This window comes from Elgaria multicarinata, chromosome 21 (assembly GCF_023053635.1).
Source record: "Elgaria multicarinata webbii isolate HBS135686 ecotype San Diego chromosome 21, rElgMul1.1.pri, whole genome shotgun sequence".
In the NCBI taxonomy this organism is placed as follows: Eukaryota; Metazoa; Chordata; class Lepidosauria; order Squamata; family Anguidae; genus Elgaria; species Elgaria multicarinata.
Window position 1 is genome coordinate 15,168,374 of NC_086191.1, and position 17,808 is coordinate 15,186,181.

The 17,808-nt window shown below is 52.1% G+C and overlaps 1 protein-coding gene across 2 annotated transcripts in view; it reads left to right on the forward strand.

The window, feature by feature from the left end:
- NRXN2 (neurexin 2) overlaps positions 1-17,808 on the forward strand; it is a 250,888-nt gene that overhangs the window by 61,374 nt on the left and 171,706 nt on the right. For both annotated transcript variants that reach the window (XM_063146186.1, XM_063146185.1), the window contains exons 4-6: positions 13,454-13,615; positions 15,423-15,861; positions 16,525-16,908. In XM_063146186.1, coding sequence (XP_063002256.1) covers positions 13,454-13,615; positions 15,423-15,861; positions 16,525-16,908 — 985 coding nt within the window. The remainder of the gene's footprint in view (positions 1-13,453; positions 13,616-15,422; positions 15,862-16,524; positions 16,909-17,808) is intronic.

Genomic DNA, 17,808 nt, shown 5'->3' on the forward strand with positions numbered 1-17,808 from the left:
AAGCCTCTGATGATGATCTCAGGGTCATCAGGAGCATACTGGAAAAGGTAGGGCTTTATTTCAGAGACACAGAACATTACTGAAGGGCTGGATGAGATTAGTGCATGTGGTTCTCTCTCTCTCTCTCTCTGACCAGACATAACATAACGGTGGGGATTTCTCCGAGTGGATCCCTCCTAAGGGTGGGGCTTGGAGGCCAAGACCTCCTCCCTGGAGGAAACCCAGGAGTCTCCACGGCCCAGATTGAAGAGCTCAGATTAGGCTTACGGTTGGGGCATGTGTGTGTCCTGCACCCTTGTTTTAGATACTGTGCCCCCAAGTTGTGAAGGACTTTTTATAGGTTGTCACCAGCACCTTGAATCAGGCCCAGAAATTAACTGCGAGCCAGTAAAGATGGTGCAATACTGGCGTAAAAGTGGTCATAACGCCCAGGTCCAATCAGTACCCTATTTTGAACTAGCTGATGTTTCCGTACCGTCTTCAAGGGCAGCCCCATGTATAACACATTGTAGTAATCTAACCAGGAGGTTAACAGGGCACGAATCACTGAAACCAAGCTGTTTCTATCTAGGGAGGGCCGTAGCCCATCTCCAGACCCTTCTGTGGTGTGGGGCAGTCCCATCTGAGAATCACTCCCCAAGCTGATGCCCTCCAGATGTAATGGACTACAAGTCCCATGTCAGGATGATGGGACCTGTAATCCAACACATTTGGAGGATACCCGTTTGGGTAAGGCAGTCCTGCACCATCTTCCAAGTCTGATGGTGGTGGAGAACGACCTGGCAGTATTCCCTTGACCCCTTCCCAGCCCTGCACATGAACTGACTGCCCCACACTTTAAAGCTGCCTCCCCAACGGAGCAACGTCGAAGGCTGATCCGTTGCTCATCTGCTCTGAACCCAGACACTTCTGCGTGCATGGGCTGTGCCGCTGAGTTCCGGCCCGACCCTGGCGCAGAATTTATGCCGAGCCCAGCGTGACGTAGCCTGGAGCTGCGTAAGTGTCTCCGTGACAAACGGCCGCAGACATCTGGGTCTGTGTGCAAAGTCCCACCTAGAACAGGGTGTTTTGCCTTCACTGCATCTCCTGTTTTGACGCGGCGTCAGAAGTGGAGAGGCATGCACGGACATGGTCTCTTGCACCCGCGTGCAGCAATGGACTCCTCTGCCTCTGAACGCCGCCCACTCAGTCCCCACCCCATCCAAACATGTGTTCAGAATTCCCTGTGGTTTCCAACTCCGCCGTCGTGATGAAGGCAAAAGTAGGCGTGCTTGCCTTGCGTGGGCACCTGTGTGATTCTGCCGTGGACAATGAGTGAGTGGTGTGTGATCGTGCGGCGGGTTCTCTGAGTGGGATAATAATCGTGCAACGCCTTTCCTCGTGGCTGAGCTTTCTTCCGTCCATCCTGCGTGGGTGCGTTCCTGAAAAACCTCCCTCTCTCGGTGTACCCAGGACGGCACGTCTCCTGGAGAGCATCCGAAAGGGCCGTGGCTGACTGGTAGAGCACACGCCTTCCACGCAGAAGGTCCCCGGTTCGATCCCAGGCATCTCCACGTAGGGCTGGGAAAACTCCTGCCTGAACCCCTGGAGAGCCGCTGCTACCAGTCAGTGTCAACAATACTGGGCCAGGTGGATGTTCCTACGAGCTTTGGGTGTGGCCGTGTGTGAATATTAGGAGTGGCAGAGGAATGCATTTGGGGGCGGGGGGAGCTCAATGTGTTTTTGTCAGCTCACCCCCCCCCCATTTTCCGCTGACTGGCCCCACAGTAAGTCAGGCCACTTAGGGGATTTTCCATGTTTTTTTTAAAAATTGTGCAACTTACAATCGCAATTTGCACAAATTTGCAGAAACTGCAAAATAAGGAAGCAAATTTCGGCCGCGATTCACGCAAATCTCTATTTGTGCAAATTGCAGCCCAACCAAAAAAAGCATATACGCAAAAAGTCTCTGGAGTTTAGGGGAAACCCGGGGCTCGGCTTGCAAATGCAAGCTGACTCAGGCGGGCAGCGGACGTCCGTTGTGCCTCAAACAGGGCGGATTTGCAAGCGACAGGTGTGGGCCTGGATGTGTGCGAGGGACGAATGGTGTGAATGGTGTGCTCTTTGGGCGCTTGCTTGCGGGACCTGACTCCCGTTGGGCATGAAATGGACACAGTCATGTCCTTGGTTGATCTCCTAAACTGGGTCTGGCTACTTAAGGTGCTCCCGTTAGAAATGGCCAAGTAGCCATCCATCCGCTTCTTCTGTCGCTGTTCCCTTCACCTGGCCTTCTCCATTCTTTCTATTTTCTCTTGCGTGCATGACTTTGCCTGCCTCTCCTCTCTCTCTCTCTCTCTCTCTCTCTCTCTCTCTCTCTCCCCCCCCCCCCATATACCACCACCCACCCAACTCCCCCCCCCATTCCACTTTAACACGCATGAAGGTCGCTTTGGGCTGGATTTCTGCTTTGCACAGCTTCTGTCTCCATCCAAGTTTCTCTCAGCTGAGCTCTCTCTCACTCTCTTTCTGTCTCTCTCTCTCTCTCTTTCTGATGATTAATTAATTAATTAATTGAGAGTCATGATTAATGCTAGCCGATAATTAACTCCTGTTGTACTAATAGTGTACTAATTAAAGATTGTGTTGACTGTTCCTACTAACTGCCATTTTTGTGTCTGAACTTTTAAGTTTGTCCAAGGAGACTGCCCCAAATTTTTTTACTCAAACATCCCCCCCTTCCTCCTTGCCGCCTTCACCCACCCCCACTCCTAGTCCTCTTTGGGGGTTGTAAAGAGTGGGGCGGGTGTGTGTGTGTGTAAAAGGTGCTCAAAATGGAGGTTGTAAAACACATTATGGAGCAGGGCTAGGCAGAGTTCTTTGAGCGCTTTGTGCCGAATTATATCTTGGGGTTGAGTGAGGGACAGGTTGTGCTTTTCAATTTAAAGTTCCCCAAAGATGCTATGGAATGTCAAATGCATTTGCTGGGGGTGGGGGGAGGCGAACAGGTGAAGTTGGATGCTTGAAAACAGGACTCCTGGGTCCCTCTCGGGAGCTTTATGGGCAACTGTTGGGCCCGCGGTGGGGAAGGCGGCGCTGAGGGAGAGAGTGAAGAGTTCTTTTCATGAAAAGAGAGAAGTATAAGGTCTACCTAACAAGAACACCATCCACCCCAGAAGACAGCTAGGGGGCTTGGCTTTGAGGCTTGAAAGAGCACCCTGTTACGGGAAGAGACCCTTCCCCAAAATTGCAGAACTTGGCTAACGGGCTCCAGGATGGCCTCAACCTCCAGATGTGATGGCCTACAACTTCCATCTTCCCGAGGACGATAGGAGTCATAGTCTACACATTTGGAGGATATCAAGTTGAAGAAGGTTGTTCTCGGGTCGGTTCAGAAGGAAGCAGATGGGTCCCTCTGAGGGCTTGCACCTTGCTCCACCTCCTCCACCACCACCACCACTCCGGGGGGCTGAGATTGAATCCTGACTTAGACGAATGTCCCAGAAGCTGAGGCCAAAGTCCTGCTCTCTTGGCCGAGAAAGAGCAGATGGTGCCTGCTGTTTTATACTAGGCCCAGGTTCCCTAGTGCCTGCAAATCGCTGGGGCTGATGTTGCTCACAGGCGTACTCTTTCCCCTTCTGTGTTCTGTGACCTAGAAATCAGTGCAGCCTGGTGGCTCCAATGTCAGTGGCACAGAGAATCCAGTCCAGGTTTCTGTCAGAACCAGTCAAAACGCTAAAGGAACTGTAGCACCTTGGAGAGCTTCTTTAGAGTTCTAACGGAAACCCGGAGTGGATTTACTGCCCCATTGGTAATGGAGCCATCAATCTCCACTGCTGAAACTAACAGAGCACCGTGGGCTAGCTGTCAACATACTGCCTGGCTCAAAACACTGAGCACATCCAAGTCAGGGGTACAGAGCCTCTTTCAGCCCAATGGCCGAATTCCATTCTGGAGAAGGTCTCAGGGAGGCACATTTGAGTGGTGGTCAGGGCCAGAGTCAAAAGAGGAGGGGCTAAAAATCCAGCCCTCGGAACCAAGTTTCTGCACCCCTGGCTCCAGGGCCTCAAAGCGGTGTTTCCTCCTCTCCCAGCTCTGCACCATCCTTGGGCTACCGGATAGTTGCAAGGGTGCTGCACACCATCCCTGACCCAACAACTGCCAGCGAATGTTTCCCTTGGGAAAGGCCAGAGCTGGATCTTGGCTGCTTCCTGCCTCTGAGGTCTACTTCATAGGACGTGTTTTCTACCCAGGGATAGGGGGGGAGTGTCCCCACGGCGGGAAACGGCTGCCTCGCTCACGGACACACGTGTTTATGAACTTTTGCACGTGGCCGTAGGTGTGCTTTCCCCTGCGTAGAGCAGGGATGGGATGGAAGTAGATTTCCAGATGTTTTGGACTTCAGTGCCCAGCATTCCTGACCACTGGCAGGGGATAATGGGTGTTGTAGTCCAGCAACTCTGGCAGGAATTGGAGTCCAAAGCATCCGGAGAGCTTCCCGATCCTGGTGTCGAGAACGCGCCTGGTGTGAAGTCGGCCTCTCCGTCTTGCACAACTGACTCCTCCTGACCGTGTGCTGTTCTGGGTTGGTCTAAATGTTCCGGCCCTCGCTGGGTTTTAGTATGGGAAGAAGGCAGGCAGGTCAGTCTCAGAGGAGACACTGCAGGGTTAACCTCTGCCTTCGAGGAGAACTGGTCCGGTTCTGCCCGGTGCGTGGGGATCGGTTCGCTTTCCTTTCTGGCAGAGTTTGGGGAAATAGGTGGCTGGACATTGCCTGCTACAAAGCGGGGGCAGAGGGGGAGGCTTGCCTCAGATCCAGCCCCCACCCAATCGCTCTCTTTCTCCCCCCCCATCCGTCCGCATTCTAACTTCGTTTGCATGTTGTTGTACTGACAAATTACTAATGAGACCCTTCTCCCCCCTCCCCGCTCCCTGCCCCTCCCTCTCACCCTTCCCACCCTCCACTTGACTCGCCCGGAGGGCAGGGATGTCCGCCACGGTTAGGGATTCCCAGACAGGCCTCTCTTGACACAGGCACCCTTTCTCCCCTTCCCCCAAACTGCGCCCCCTTCCCACACATGCGCGCATGTTCCCGAGCTCAGAGGCCTCCTCGCCCGCCCTCTCTGCACAAGACTTGATGGTCCAAGTGAAATTATAATGGGGTTGGGTTTTTTTGCCTGGAAGCACCCCGCCCCGCCCGCTGGGGGCCTCATACTGCTTCAGTTCTGCGCATCCCAACAGGTGATGAAAAGACGTCCCAAGGCACTGGTTGCGTGGCTGGGTTCCCCCCGCTTGTTCTAGGTGGGGGTGTGGTTCTGGTGTCGATATGGACCGGAAGGACCCACGGAGAGGCTGACGCCCTTCCACAGCCGTGCTGCTTTCTGCCTGACGTATCTGTGTCCAGGTATTCGGGTTTCCGGCTGAAGGAATTCACCATTTGTGTCTGTAGGCTGTCCTGGCTTTATGGTTCAGGCGAGGAGGGATGTCTAACTCAGCGCTGCCCTCTGCAGGATACGGAGAGTGCTGCGGGCGAACAGTGTGCGTTACTCTCGGAAGTTGGTGACTGGGGAACAATCCCGAATGACCTTTTGACCGAGTGCCTGCATATCCTGCCTGCTAAACCTGTAACATTTGGTGCCCCAAAATACGTGCTCGTGGGAGGGAGATGGGATGGTGGCTGCATCCCGTCGTTTCTCCCTGAAAGGCGTCGTGCTCAGAAGGACTTAATGCAAACCTTTACTTTCAGGTCTGTTGGCTTGTTTTTAAGCCAGGGTGGCGAACGAGCGGCCCTCCAAAAGTCCTCCTGGGCGGGCTGCACGGTTCCCATCCCTGCTTTTAAGACTGAAAACCTTCTCTCTCACTTCCTCTCGTCCACCCTTCTCTCTCTTCTGTTGTTCTTTCTTTCAGAGGAAGGGGAAATTGCATTTAAACATGAGCAGGACTGAAACAAACGGAGCAAGAAAGATCAAACCCCAAAGCTAACTTTAAAATTATCCGTAATAGAAGAGGACGCAGGTTAGGGGAAGAGCACCCCAAAACATCGTTGCTGACTTTTCCAGCTTCCAGGAGGAGGGCTCCTAGACACCGAGGAGGCACAGGGCACCAATCCCCTCTGTTTTCCTTCGCAGGTTTTCTGCGGTAAGGAAAAAAGACAGCAGAGGCAGCAGAGGCAGTGAAGTCGGCGGAACCCCTTTGGGGAAGATGGAACCTGTTGTGTTTTTGTGGGCCTGGTTCCATTTTCTGCTAACAGACCTGACTCTGTCTGCAGTGAGTCTGGGTAGTTAGTGGACTTTTTTAAAAAAAAAAATCGCACAAATTGTGCAAAGTACAGATGCAATTTGCGCAACTTTTGCAAATTCCCGCGAACTTCAGCTGTGGTTTGTGCAAATCTCTTAATGCACCCTTATTTTTTAAAAAAATCCCAGCCTTCCCCAACCTGGCCGTCTCCATATGGGTTGGACTACACACCCCATCATCCTGGCCACACTGCCTGAGGGTGACGGGCCTTGTAGTCCGCCATGTCTGGGGCACCACTTAGGTTAGGGGGGAGGCTATTTGTACATATGGGCTGAGCAGCCGTGCCTTGCAAAGTGGTCCGAGTTCACTTTGGGAGGCTGGAGAGGAAAAGTGGAAGCCGGGATGCAAACGTCTTCTTGAACTCCTCCGAGGGGACTTTGCACTCCTAGTGTCCCTCCTTTTGACTCCATTTATTTATGCCTCCTCCGGAGTCATTATCGCCTCATTAACACAACCCCAGGCAGTCCCTCCGGCTTAGTGCTAACTCAACAGCCCATAAATGCCTTGCCTGGGTTGTTTAAGTGTCGGCGGGAGGTGTTCTTGTTTTAAGTACTTAAGCTCTAACCTCGTCCCCTCCAATTAAACCCTTTAGGTGGCCCTGCTAACAGTCTGAGCGCTTCCTGCCATTCCTCTTAAGAACATAAGAACAAGAACCTTGCTAGCTCAGACCCGGGGCCCATCTAGTCCAGCGTTCTGTTCACACAGCGGCCAACCGGCTGCCCCCATGAGAAGTCCACAAGCAGGACAGGCCCTATGAAGAGAGACTGAAACACCTGGGCATCTTGAGCCTGGAGAAGAGGAGACTGAGGGGAGACATGAGAGCACTCTTCAAATACTTGAAAGGTTGTCACACAGAGGAGGGCCAGGATCTCTTCTCGATCCTCCCAGAGTGCAGGACATGGAATAACGGGCTCAAGTTACAGGAAGCCAGATTCCGGCTGGACATCAGGAAAAACTCCCTGACTGTTAGAGCAGTACGACAGTGGAACCAGTGACCTAGAGAGGTTGTGTGCTCTTCTCCCACACTAGAGGCCTTCAAGAGGCAGCTGGACAGACATCTGTCAGGGATGCTTTAAGGTGGATTCCTTCATTGAGCAGGGGGTTGGACTCAATGGCCTTGTAGGCCCCTTCCAACTCTACTATTCTGTGGTTCTATGATTCTATGACAGGAGTGCAATGGCAGCCTCCCTACCCAGCCTGGGTAGAGTGGCCACGTGTCCTCCTTTACAGGGGACAGGCCTCTATTTGCAGGGCTATCAGAGGACGCAGTCCTCTGTTCAGAGGGCTATCCAGCTATCAAAATAATAATAATAAAAATAAAACCTTGGAGGGGAGAGTAGAACAGGAGTCTTGCGGATACCCAGGCACGGTTAGCAGCTCCTGCACAGCAGGCTGAGCAATACGCACACTGGACCCTCCAGAAGTCCACCTTCTCACCATCATCATCACCAGCTGCTCTTGTTCTTCCTCCTCCTCTTCATCATGGCTCCCACTTGCCTGCATGACAGGCAGAGAGCTGGGGAGCAAGTGGGCTGTTCCTCCTTCTCACCACCATGTTGCCTGGTCCAGAGCGAGAGGCAGGTAAGCAAGCAGGTTGCTGTGGGGAAGAGGAGGAGAAGCAACTCCATGGGCCCCTAGTGGTGTGTGGGCCCTTGACCTGTGCCCGACTGTGCCTCACCTTGACCCCGGACCTGATCATATGTACAACAACATTTCAGATGAATCATCACTTCAAGTCAGAACATGCCTGTAAGAAGGACGCAAGAGGTGGTGTCTTCCCACATTCCAACAAGAGATGAAATACTACAAACAAGAAGGAGCTTGGAATTGTTGTAGATCACAAGCTGAATATGAGCCAACAGTGTGACATGGCTGTAAGAAAGGCAAATGCTATTTTGGGCGGCATTAATAGAAGTATAGCTTCCAAATGGTGTGAGGTACTGGTTCCGCTCTATTCGGCCCTGGTTAGGCCTCATCTAGAGTATTGCGTCCAGTTTTGGGCTCCACAATTCAAGAAGGACGCAGACAAGCTGGAGCGGGTTCAGAGGAGGACAGCCAGGATGATCAGGGGTCTGGAAACAAAGCCCTACGAAGAGAGACTGAAAGAACTGGGCATGTTTAGCCTGGAGAAGAGAAGATGGAGGGGAGACATGAGAGCACTCTTCGAATACTTGAAAGGTTGTTACACAGAGGAGGGCCAGGATCTCTTCTCGATCCTCCCAGAGTGTGGGACACGGAATAATGGGCTCAAGTGACAGGAAGCCAGATTCCGACTGGACATCAGGAAAAACTTCCTGACTGTTAGAGCAGTACAACAATGGAATCAGTTACCTAGGGAAGTGGTGGGCTCTCCCACACTAGAGGCCTTCAAGAGGCAGCTGGACAACCACCTGTCAGGGATGCTTTAGGGTGGATTCCTGCATTGAGCAGGGGGTTGGACTTGATGGCCTTGTAGGCCCCTTCCAACTCTGCTATTCTAGGATTCTAAGCAAACAAATAGAACCTTTGTGTAGCTCCGTATCCTTCATGGATGTCTTAAATCAGACACTAATTATAGGTGTTTCTCGCTCCTTTCAGTCCCTTGTAGGAACGAGCGCTGGATAATTTAATAAGCCATTGATTTAAAAATATATTGGCAGAGCAGGGATTATGGAGCTACTGTAGGAAGGTGCACCCAAATCTTCTGGCACATCTCCGGGTGATTTGCAGCAGATCTGCAAAGGCCTTCCGTCCATAGTGACCACAGCAAGCCTGTTTTCCTGCCTAAATGAGGCTGCTGACATCAAGAACATTTGGAGGGAAATAGCAGTAGATCTATGTGAGCAAAGACCGGTGTGCAGACTCCAAGTCTAGTCCTGAAAACACATTCCTGGCCTGAGCATGTGCTCAGAGTTCTGAAATTCTGTACCTGTCTTTCTAAGCCATTATCTCCTATCTGACTCCAGTTGGTGGTAGGGATGTTGGAGGGATCCATCTGGAAGGTGGTGTTTGCCACGCTTAGCTCATCCCTTACCCTGGACTTCTTTCAAGTACTGGAAGATACGGGCCCCTCTTTCCCTCACTTTTTGCATCCCACTTCGAGAGCAGCGCGGGAAGAGACTTGGATGCCTTATGTAGGATTTGCCAAGTTGGGTGCCCCTTTAAATTGCTTCCATTTCCATTGGAAGGGGGGCAGCACACAGGGAAATCCCTTTGTTATCTCCGATACGAGTTTGGAGATAACACGGGAAATCCTCTGCCTCGCCTCCTTCCCAATCTCCCGGCAGCCTCTGGTCCAGGGGACAGAACTTGGGGCAGGGGCTTTGTCCCTAATCTTCCATGGGCTGGATTGGGTACCTCCCCAGGCCTGATTAGATGTCCTAGCTCTGTCTTAAAGTCTATCCTCCCCTGCCCTATAGCAACCTCCGGCCTGTCCCTCCACCCCAACCCATCCACATGCTTCTTTTGGCCTTTATCAAAGACATTCTGGGCAAGATGGATCTTGGGTGTGATCCAGCCAGGCCAGGCCAGGCCAAGCTTGCTTCTTGGAATAACCAAGCCGCCTGCTTCCCCCTGTGGGATCGAAGTCCTCCAAGCTTTCAGTGTTTCTTTGGGGCTTCATTAAGGTTTAGAGGGCCCTGAGGGCAAATGCCTCGCGATTGGGGAGGGGGCGGGGGCCGTCACCTGGGAATCCACCCAGTAATGTTTTCATTCCTCTAAAACCAAGCGGATCGTAATGAATTTCAAGGCAGGAAGCAGAGAGGCTCCGCGGCATTTGAAAGCGAGCCCTCTGAGGCTGACAGCCACAAAACCATTAACGTTGCCGGTTGTTTCCGTGGAATTTTAGCAAAAACTCCCTCGGCCTAAATGGGTTTGTGGTCTGCAGACAAGCGGATTAAGCCAATTGCGTTACTATAAATAAAAGGGCAAGAAATGCAACGTAACAAACAAGAGGGCACATGATCTCTCCTTCCGCTGTTTTTCGGAGGGTCTTGTCGACTGAGAAAGTTTGGGTTGACCTGTCCCAGAACGGAAGAGTCCCGCAACGAAGTCTAGCTGGGATTTCGGCTCGTGAAGATGAGGGGCTTTCATCCTTTACGTTTGCCCCCTGCTTTTCCCGAGGTGGGCTCAGACCCAATTGCTTCTGGTTCCCAGGCAATCAACTTCTTTTTTTTATGGCAAAACATTCTTAACTGGAGCAGTAAAATCCAAGGCATTGATTTGCCTTTGTGCCTGTTCTCTGTGTCGTGACTCAGCGATGCACAGCGTGGAGGTGGCAAATCCAGACCCGGTGCTGAGTCTGGCCCAGAACCTTTGAAGCCAGAGCACCCCAGTCTGGGACCCCTGGAGTCAGCACAACCAGGGTTAGATCCCCCTGAGTTGCTGCCAAGGACAATACTGGGCAGGCTGGAAATCATAGAATCATAGAATAGTAAAAGTTGGAAGGGGCCTCTGAAGCCATTGAGTCCAACCCTCTGCTCAAGGCAGGAATCCACCCTAAAGCATCCCTGACAGATGCTTGTCCAGCTGCCTCTTGAAGGCCTCTAATGTGGGAGAGCCCACAACCTCCCTACGTAAGTGGTTCCATTGTCGTACTGCTCTAACAGTCAGGAAGCTTTTCCTGCTGTCCTGCCAGAATCTGGCTTCCTTTAACTTGAGCCCGTTATTCCGTGTCCTGCACTCTGGGAGGATCGAGAAGAGATCCTGGCCCTCCTCTGTGTGACAACCTTTCAAGTATTTGAAGGGTGCTATCATGTCTCCCCTCAATCTTCTCTTCTCCAGGCTCAACATGCCCAGTTCTTTCAGTCTCTCCTCGTAGGGCTTTGTTTCCAGACCCCTGATCATCCTGGTTGCCCTCCTCTGAACACACTCCAGCTTGTCTGCGTCCTTCTTGAATTGTGGAGCCCAGAACTGGACGCAATACTCTAGATGAGGCCTAACCAGGGCTGAATAGAGAGGAACCAGTACCTCATGCGATAGCTTCAATTAATGCCGCCCAAAATAGCATTGGCCTTTCTTGCAGCCATATCGCACTGTTGGCTCATATTCAGCTTGTGATCTACAACAATTCCAAGATCCTTCTCGTTTGTAGTATTGCTGAGCCAAGTATCCCCCATCTTGTAACTGTGCCTTTTTATGTCAGGGGCCTCCAGCGCCACCGTGCTCACTCGGTAGCACAGGCAACGTGCAAGGCGAAGGCGAGGGAGGGGAGTTGGAAGTATTCTTCATCCTGCTCCTCAGCCAAAAAAGGCTCCCAGGTATGGCTTCCAATCCAAAAGGCGAATTGGCCTCTTAACATACTCAGAGAAGCAGTTAGATTGGTTGGGAGATTCAAAGTAGATCCGAAATGCAGCCTTGCACATTCAGCTTCTGCGTCCCGTTTTACCATTTCTGCTGGGCCGCCCCAGCTTCCCATAGCTAAAATTATTATTATTATTATTATTATTATTATTATTATTATTATTATTATTTATTGCATTTGTATACCGCCCCATAGCCGAAGCTCTCTGGGCGATTCACATAAGATAGAAACACTTAAAAACAATATACAAAGATTAAAAACCCACAAAAACAAGCAAAATACACATACATTTAAAACCGCTATAACAACTTTAAAAACAATGAGTCAAAAAACAGACCCACGGTCATTACACACTGCTAAATGCCTGGGAGAAGAGAAAAGTCTTGATCTGGCGCCGAAAAGGTGACAATGTCGGCGCCAGGCGGGCCTCGTCAGGGAGATTGTTCCACAGTTGGGGGGCCACCACAGAGAAGGCCCTCTCTCTTGTCGCCACCCTCCGAGCTTCCCTTGGAGTAGGCACCCGGAGGAGGACCTTAGATGTTGAACGTAGTATTCATGTAGGTTCATATCGGGAGAGGCGTTCCGTCAGGTATTGTGGTCCCAAGCCGTGTAAGGCTTTGTAGGTTAAAACCAGCACCTTGAATTGGGCTCAGAAACATACAGGCAGCCAATGCAAGCGGGCCAGAATCGGTGTTATATGCTCAAACCTTCTAGTCACTCCATATCAAGCTTCCTTAATGGAAGTGCCTCCAAATCCGTAGCTTTTAAGAGCAATGCAATCGATCATTACGGTCAAGTTGTGGAATCTCCTTCCAAACAGGAAAAAAAAAAATACATATTTCCTCTTTGCACCGAGAGAGCTCCGCTCTGTGCTCCGAAGTCCATTTTGCAAGGCAATGAAATGGGTAGAAATGTCCATGTTTTGCAGAAACCGTCTTAACCTCCAGATTTTGTAGGAAGTGTGATGGTCCGCTTACTGCAGGGCGCAACGCGGGACATCACACAGGGATTTTGCTCGAGGCAGAAGAAATAGACAAGCAGCACTGGGGGCAAAATGTCACACTGCAGAGTATTCCCAGTCGGGGTTGCAGCCAGCCTGTCCTCTTCGAGTTCATGCCGTTCCATTTCCTCCTCAACGGTCAGCCTTTGTAACCGCTCTCATTGGCTGTTTTGCGGTTCCCTTCGGGTGGGGTTTTTTGTTTGTTTATTTGTTTCGTGTTATGTTGTTTTGTTGAAAGAACTTTGCTCCACCAAGCAAGGGATTCTGGGAGCAAAACGCCCCTGAGCTCTGTAGCCACTCACTCTAGCAGAATTGCGAAGCGACGATTCTTTGAAGGGAACCACGTAAAAAACGAGCATCAAAGCTGCTTAAATTTGCAACCTCTTCCTGAACTCCTGCCATGCCCTCCACAACTTCTGAGTCCTTTCTTCTCCCAGGTGACGCCTTTCCTGGAGAACTCTCCTGAGCAACCAGCCGAAGAGGCCGTGCCTCGGTTGGTGGAACACACTGTGGGGGTGGAGCTCTGGGGGCTGTGATTGGGCCACACTGGGACGAAATTGGGGTGGGCGGTTATGGAGAATTAAAAAAAAAGGGCGCTGTGAAACAGTATCGCTCACTGGACCATCAAGCCTTGTGTAGATCATTCCAACCTCCCTCCCTGCCAATTCTGCCTTCTTCGTCTTTCCTCTCTCTTCTCCCTCCCCTACAAAATTTTAAAAAAAAATATGTGGCAATTCTCCAAAGAGACAAGCAGACATAAAAATGAGTCAGCAGCCCCACCTCCCCCCACAAACTCCCCCCTTCACCTCACCAGTTCCCCAGTTGGTTAACACTTCGTTGTCTCCTTGTCTCCCCCCACCCCCACCCCCTCCCCCACCCCCTGCGCTCACGACGGACAGGTGACCATCTCTGTGGATGGGATCCTCACCACGACCGGCTACACCCAGGAGGACTACACCATGCTGGGCTCGGACGACTTCTTCTACATTGGGGGGAGCCCCAACACGGCGGATTTGCCGGGCTCCCCCGTCAGCAACAATTTCATGGGATGCCTCAAGGACGTGAGTCATTGGGGAGGGGGCAGTGGTTGCAGCCGGATAGGGCATGGGCTGGTGGTGGTGGAGGATGGGGTTAATAGAGAGAGCTTTCTCACTGGAACCTCCTCAGTGGAAGGAGCTAGGAGGGGCATTGCCAGGATTAGAACGATGGGGCCCCAGACCTAAATCTATTTCCCACGGCCCTGAATCTATTTCCCATGGCCCTGAATCTATTTCCCATGGCCCCAATCAATTTCCCATGGCCCCAATCAATTTCCCAGGGTCCCGAATCTATTTCCCAGGGTCCCGAATCTATTTCCCAGGGTCCCAAATCAATTTCCCAGGGTCCTGGATCTATTTCCCAGGGTCCCGAATCTATTTCCCAGGGTCCCGAATCTATTTCCCATGGCCCCAATCAATTTCCCAGGGTCCCTAATCTATTTCCCAGGGTCCCTAATCTATTTCCCAGGGTCCCGAATCTATTTCCCAGGGTCCCAAATCAATTTCCCAGGGTCCCGGATCTATTTCCCAGGGTTCCGAATCTATTTCCCAGGGTCCTGAATCTATTTCCCATGGCCCCAATCAATTTCCCAGGGTCCCTAATCTATTTCCCAGGGTCCTGAATCTATTTCCCAGGGTCCCAAATCAATTTCCCAGGGTCCCGGATCTATTTCCCAGGGTTCCGAATCTATTTCCCAGGGTCCCGAATCTATTTCCCATGGCCCCAATCAATTTCCCAGGGTCCCGAATCTATTTCCCAGAGTCCCGAATCTATTTCCCAGGGTCCTGGATATATTTCCCATGGCCCCAATCAATTTCCCAGGGTCCCGAATCTATTTCCCAGGGTCCCAATCATTTCCCCAGGGCCCTGAATCTATCTCACAGAGTGTCCTTGGGAAACTACTGAGACAGGGTACAATTCACTTCAGAATGCATTTTATTTGAGATTATTTGGATGAACAATTAATTGGCAGGCTTTGCCTCCTGTTAAATTCAAATCAAGCCTAGTCATTATTCCAAATTTGCAAATGTCAATATAAATTAGCATATGCGGGTTTTATGTAGGTTTATGTCTTGTGGACCGGGACCCCAAAACTTCTAAGTGCCTAGCAGTGCCCCTGGAGCACAGACTTGGCTTGGGTGCAATTAGTCTCATCAGAACCTGACGCATCGGAATGCTCCCCTCTCGGTGACTCATCAGACAGAACATGGGGAGGGTCTCTAAATGTGGACGGTGCCAGGAACCGGCTAGGGAGGCACTTAGATCTTTGGATGACGATGGAGTTAAGGAGCTCCAAAGAAGGATCAGGAGATTGTGGAGAAGCAAGATGAATTCTTTTCATCTGTGTTCCCTGCAAAAGATATAGGGCAGGTTCCCATGCCTGAATTGATGACGTTTTCATGTAAGAATTGTGGGGAATTGAGGCAAATAGAGGTGAGTTCTAGGCTCAAGCATTCTCACCTTGAGCCCTACTCTTCTTTCCCGTTTTTCTGTCTGTTTTTCAAATGTCTGATTTTGCACGAATGCACGAATGGGACGAACTGAGTCTTACCTCAACGAGCTCACCGCACATTCGCCCACCTCTAGTTTATTTCGCTAAAAAATTATCTCTTGCTCTTTGGACTGTTCCTTGCTCTTCTTCACGCTGTGCTTGATTTCCGCCAGCTGGCCTGGGCAGGAAAGCACAGTCCCGTCAGCCCCTTCCTTGGGCCTGGTCACAATGAACGAAGCGTTAAAAAAAGAGAAGGCGGCGGAGGACGCACTCGTGTCAAGTTGTGGCAAGATTAACTCCGTCCCGTTGACGTCCTGGTCTCTGCGGTCTCTTTGCAGGTGGTCTACAAGAACAACGACTTTAAGCTGGAGCTGTCGCGCCTGGCCAAAGAGGGTGACCCCAAGATGAAGATCAACGGAGACCTGGTCTTCCGCTGTGAGAACGTGGCGGCCCTTGACCCGGTCACTTTTGAGTCTCCCGAGGCCTACATCTCGCTGCCCAAGTGGAACACCAAGAAGACGGGTTCCATCTCGTTTGACTTCCGCACCACGGAGCCCAACGGGCTTCTGCTCTTCAGCCACGGCCGGCTGCAGCCCCCCAAGGAGGGGCGCTCTGAACGCCTGCACAAGGCGGACTACTTCGCCATGGAGCTCCTGGATGGCTACCTCTACCTGCTGCTGGACATGGGCTCGGGCGGCATCAAAATGCGGGCCAGCAGCAAGAAGGTGAACGACGGAGAGTGGTGCCACGTGGACTTCCAGCGAGACGGGCGCAAGGGTGGGTAGGCTGCGTGGGGGGCTTTCACGGGGGTTGGCCACGGGGGCGTAGTGCGGAGGAGGGCGACCGGTGGCTTGTAGACCAAATCCAACCTTGGTAGGTGCCCAATCTGGCCTGCAGAGGGTTAAACGCCCTTTGTGGGCCCTGACCTTCCCCAAGCCCCGCCCCCTGACCTAGGGAAGGGAATCACCACGTTGCCTCTGATCTCTGATTGGAGGTAACAATGGGGATTCCCCTGTTGCGTCCCTTCCTGCACCACTGCTGGGGGGCTTCTGCCATTAAGCCATGGCCCTTCCCCTAAAATGAAAGTTAAGTTTCCAGTCCTCATGATCCCAAATAAGGGGATGGTTTTAAATAGGAACTTAAGGAGCTGCCTCGCCTTGAGTCAGACCACTGGTCCATCTGGCCCAGTATCGTCGACACGGACTGGCAGCAGCAGCTCTCCAGGAGGTCAGGGCGGGGTTCTCCCCAGCCCTACCTAGAGATGCTGTCGGGGATCGAACCGGGGGGCTCTACCGCTGAGCCACGGCCCCTCCCAGCAGGCTTGAGCTCAGCATGGAGTGAGTTCCCTTGGCGGGAAGACGGAGGTGGCGTTCAGCAGGCGGGGGGGGGGGCGTGAGCCCAGCTCCTTGCAGTGATTTCCCCCGCTCTGGCTCCTCCCAGGTTCCATCTCCGTGAACAGCCGCAGCACCCCATTCCTGGCCAGCGGGGAGAGCGAGATCTTGGACCTGGACAGCGAGATGTACCTGGGCGGGCTTCCCGAGAACCGCCTGGACCTCATCCTGCCCCCCGAGGTGTGGACGGCCTTCCTCAACTACGGCTACGTGGGCTGCGTGAGGGACCTCTTCATTGACGGCAAGAGCCGAGACGTGCGGCGTTTGGCCGAGGTGCAGAGCGTGGCCGGCGTCTCCAGCTTCTGCTCCCGGGAGACCCTCAAGCAGTGCGGCAGCTCCCCGTGCCGGAACGGCGGCCTTTGCCGGGAGGGGTGGAACCGCTTCATCTGCGACTGCGTGGGCACCGGCTACCTGGGGCGGCTGTGCGAGAGAGGTGAGGGGGCTCAGGGTGGGGTGGGCGGCTGGGAGCAGGGAGAGGCTGCAGGGGGACCCGGTGTTCCAAAACGGAACACGTCGGTGCGGGCGGGCAAGGCAGGGCTCGGTTTCCTCCCCAGCAATAAATCGGTGGATAGATGGAAAGATTAAGAAGCAAACCCGGTAAGTCCCGATTATCCAAAAGAACATTGGCTGTTGGGAGGATTAGAAATGCAATAAATAAATAAATAAAATCAAAAGTGTCAGCAATTGCGTCGGCTCTAGGTTTTAGAAATCCTTTGGGTAGGGTGCCTTCGATGGGTCCCTTCCGTTAGCAAGTCCACCTCCTCACCGGCCTGGTCACCAGCTGCTCTTCGTCCTCCTCCTCTTCCTCTTCCTCATCATGGCTGCCACTTGCTTGCTTGGCAGACAGAGAGCCAGTGGGCAAACGTGCAATGAGTTTTAATCAATCCCGGATCTGGGTGGGTTTTTTTTTAGGTTTGGCCGATTGCTCAAAGTCGTTTTGCGATGTATCTTGTCTTTGTTTATACAATTTGTTCTCTGTTTTTACGGTTGCATATCGTTTTTAATCTTCTAATCTTTTGTAAACCGCCCAGAGAGTTTACAAAATGTAATAAATAGAACAGTAATCTAGAAATGCAATAAATTCTTCCTCTTCATCTGCTCCTCCTATCAGCCCTGACAATTGACCATGTTGGCCGGAGCTGATGGGATTTGGGATCAAACAACATCAGAAAGGCCACAACACCCATCATCCCTGACATTGGCCATGTAGATGGGCCTTATGGAGTTTATTTATTTATTTATTACATTTCTATATTAAGAACATCAGAAGAGCCCTGATGCTGGATCAGACCAAGGGTCCATCTAGTCCAGCATTCGGTTCACACAGTGGCCA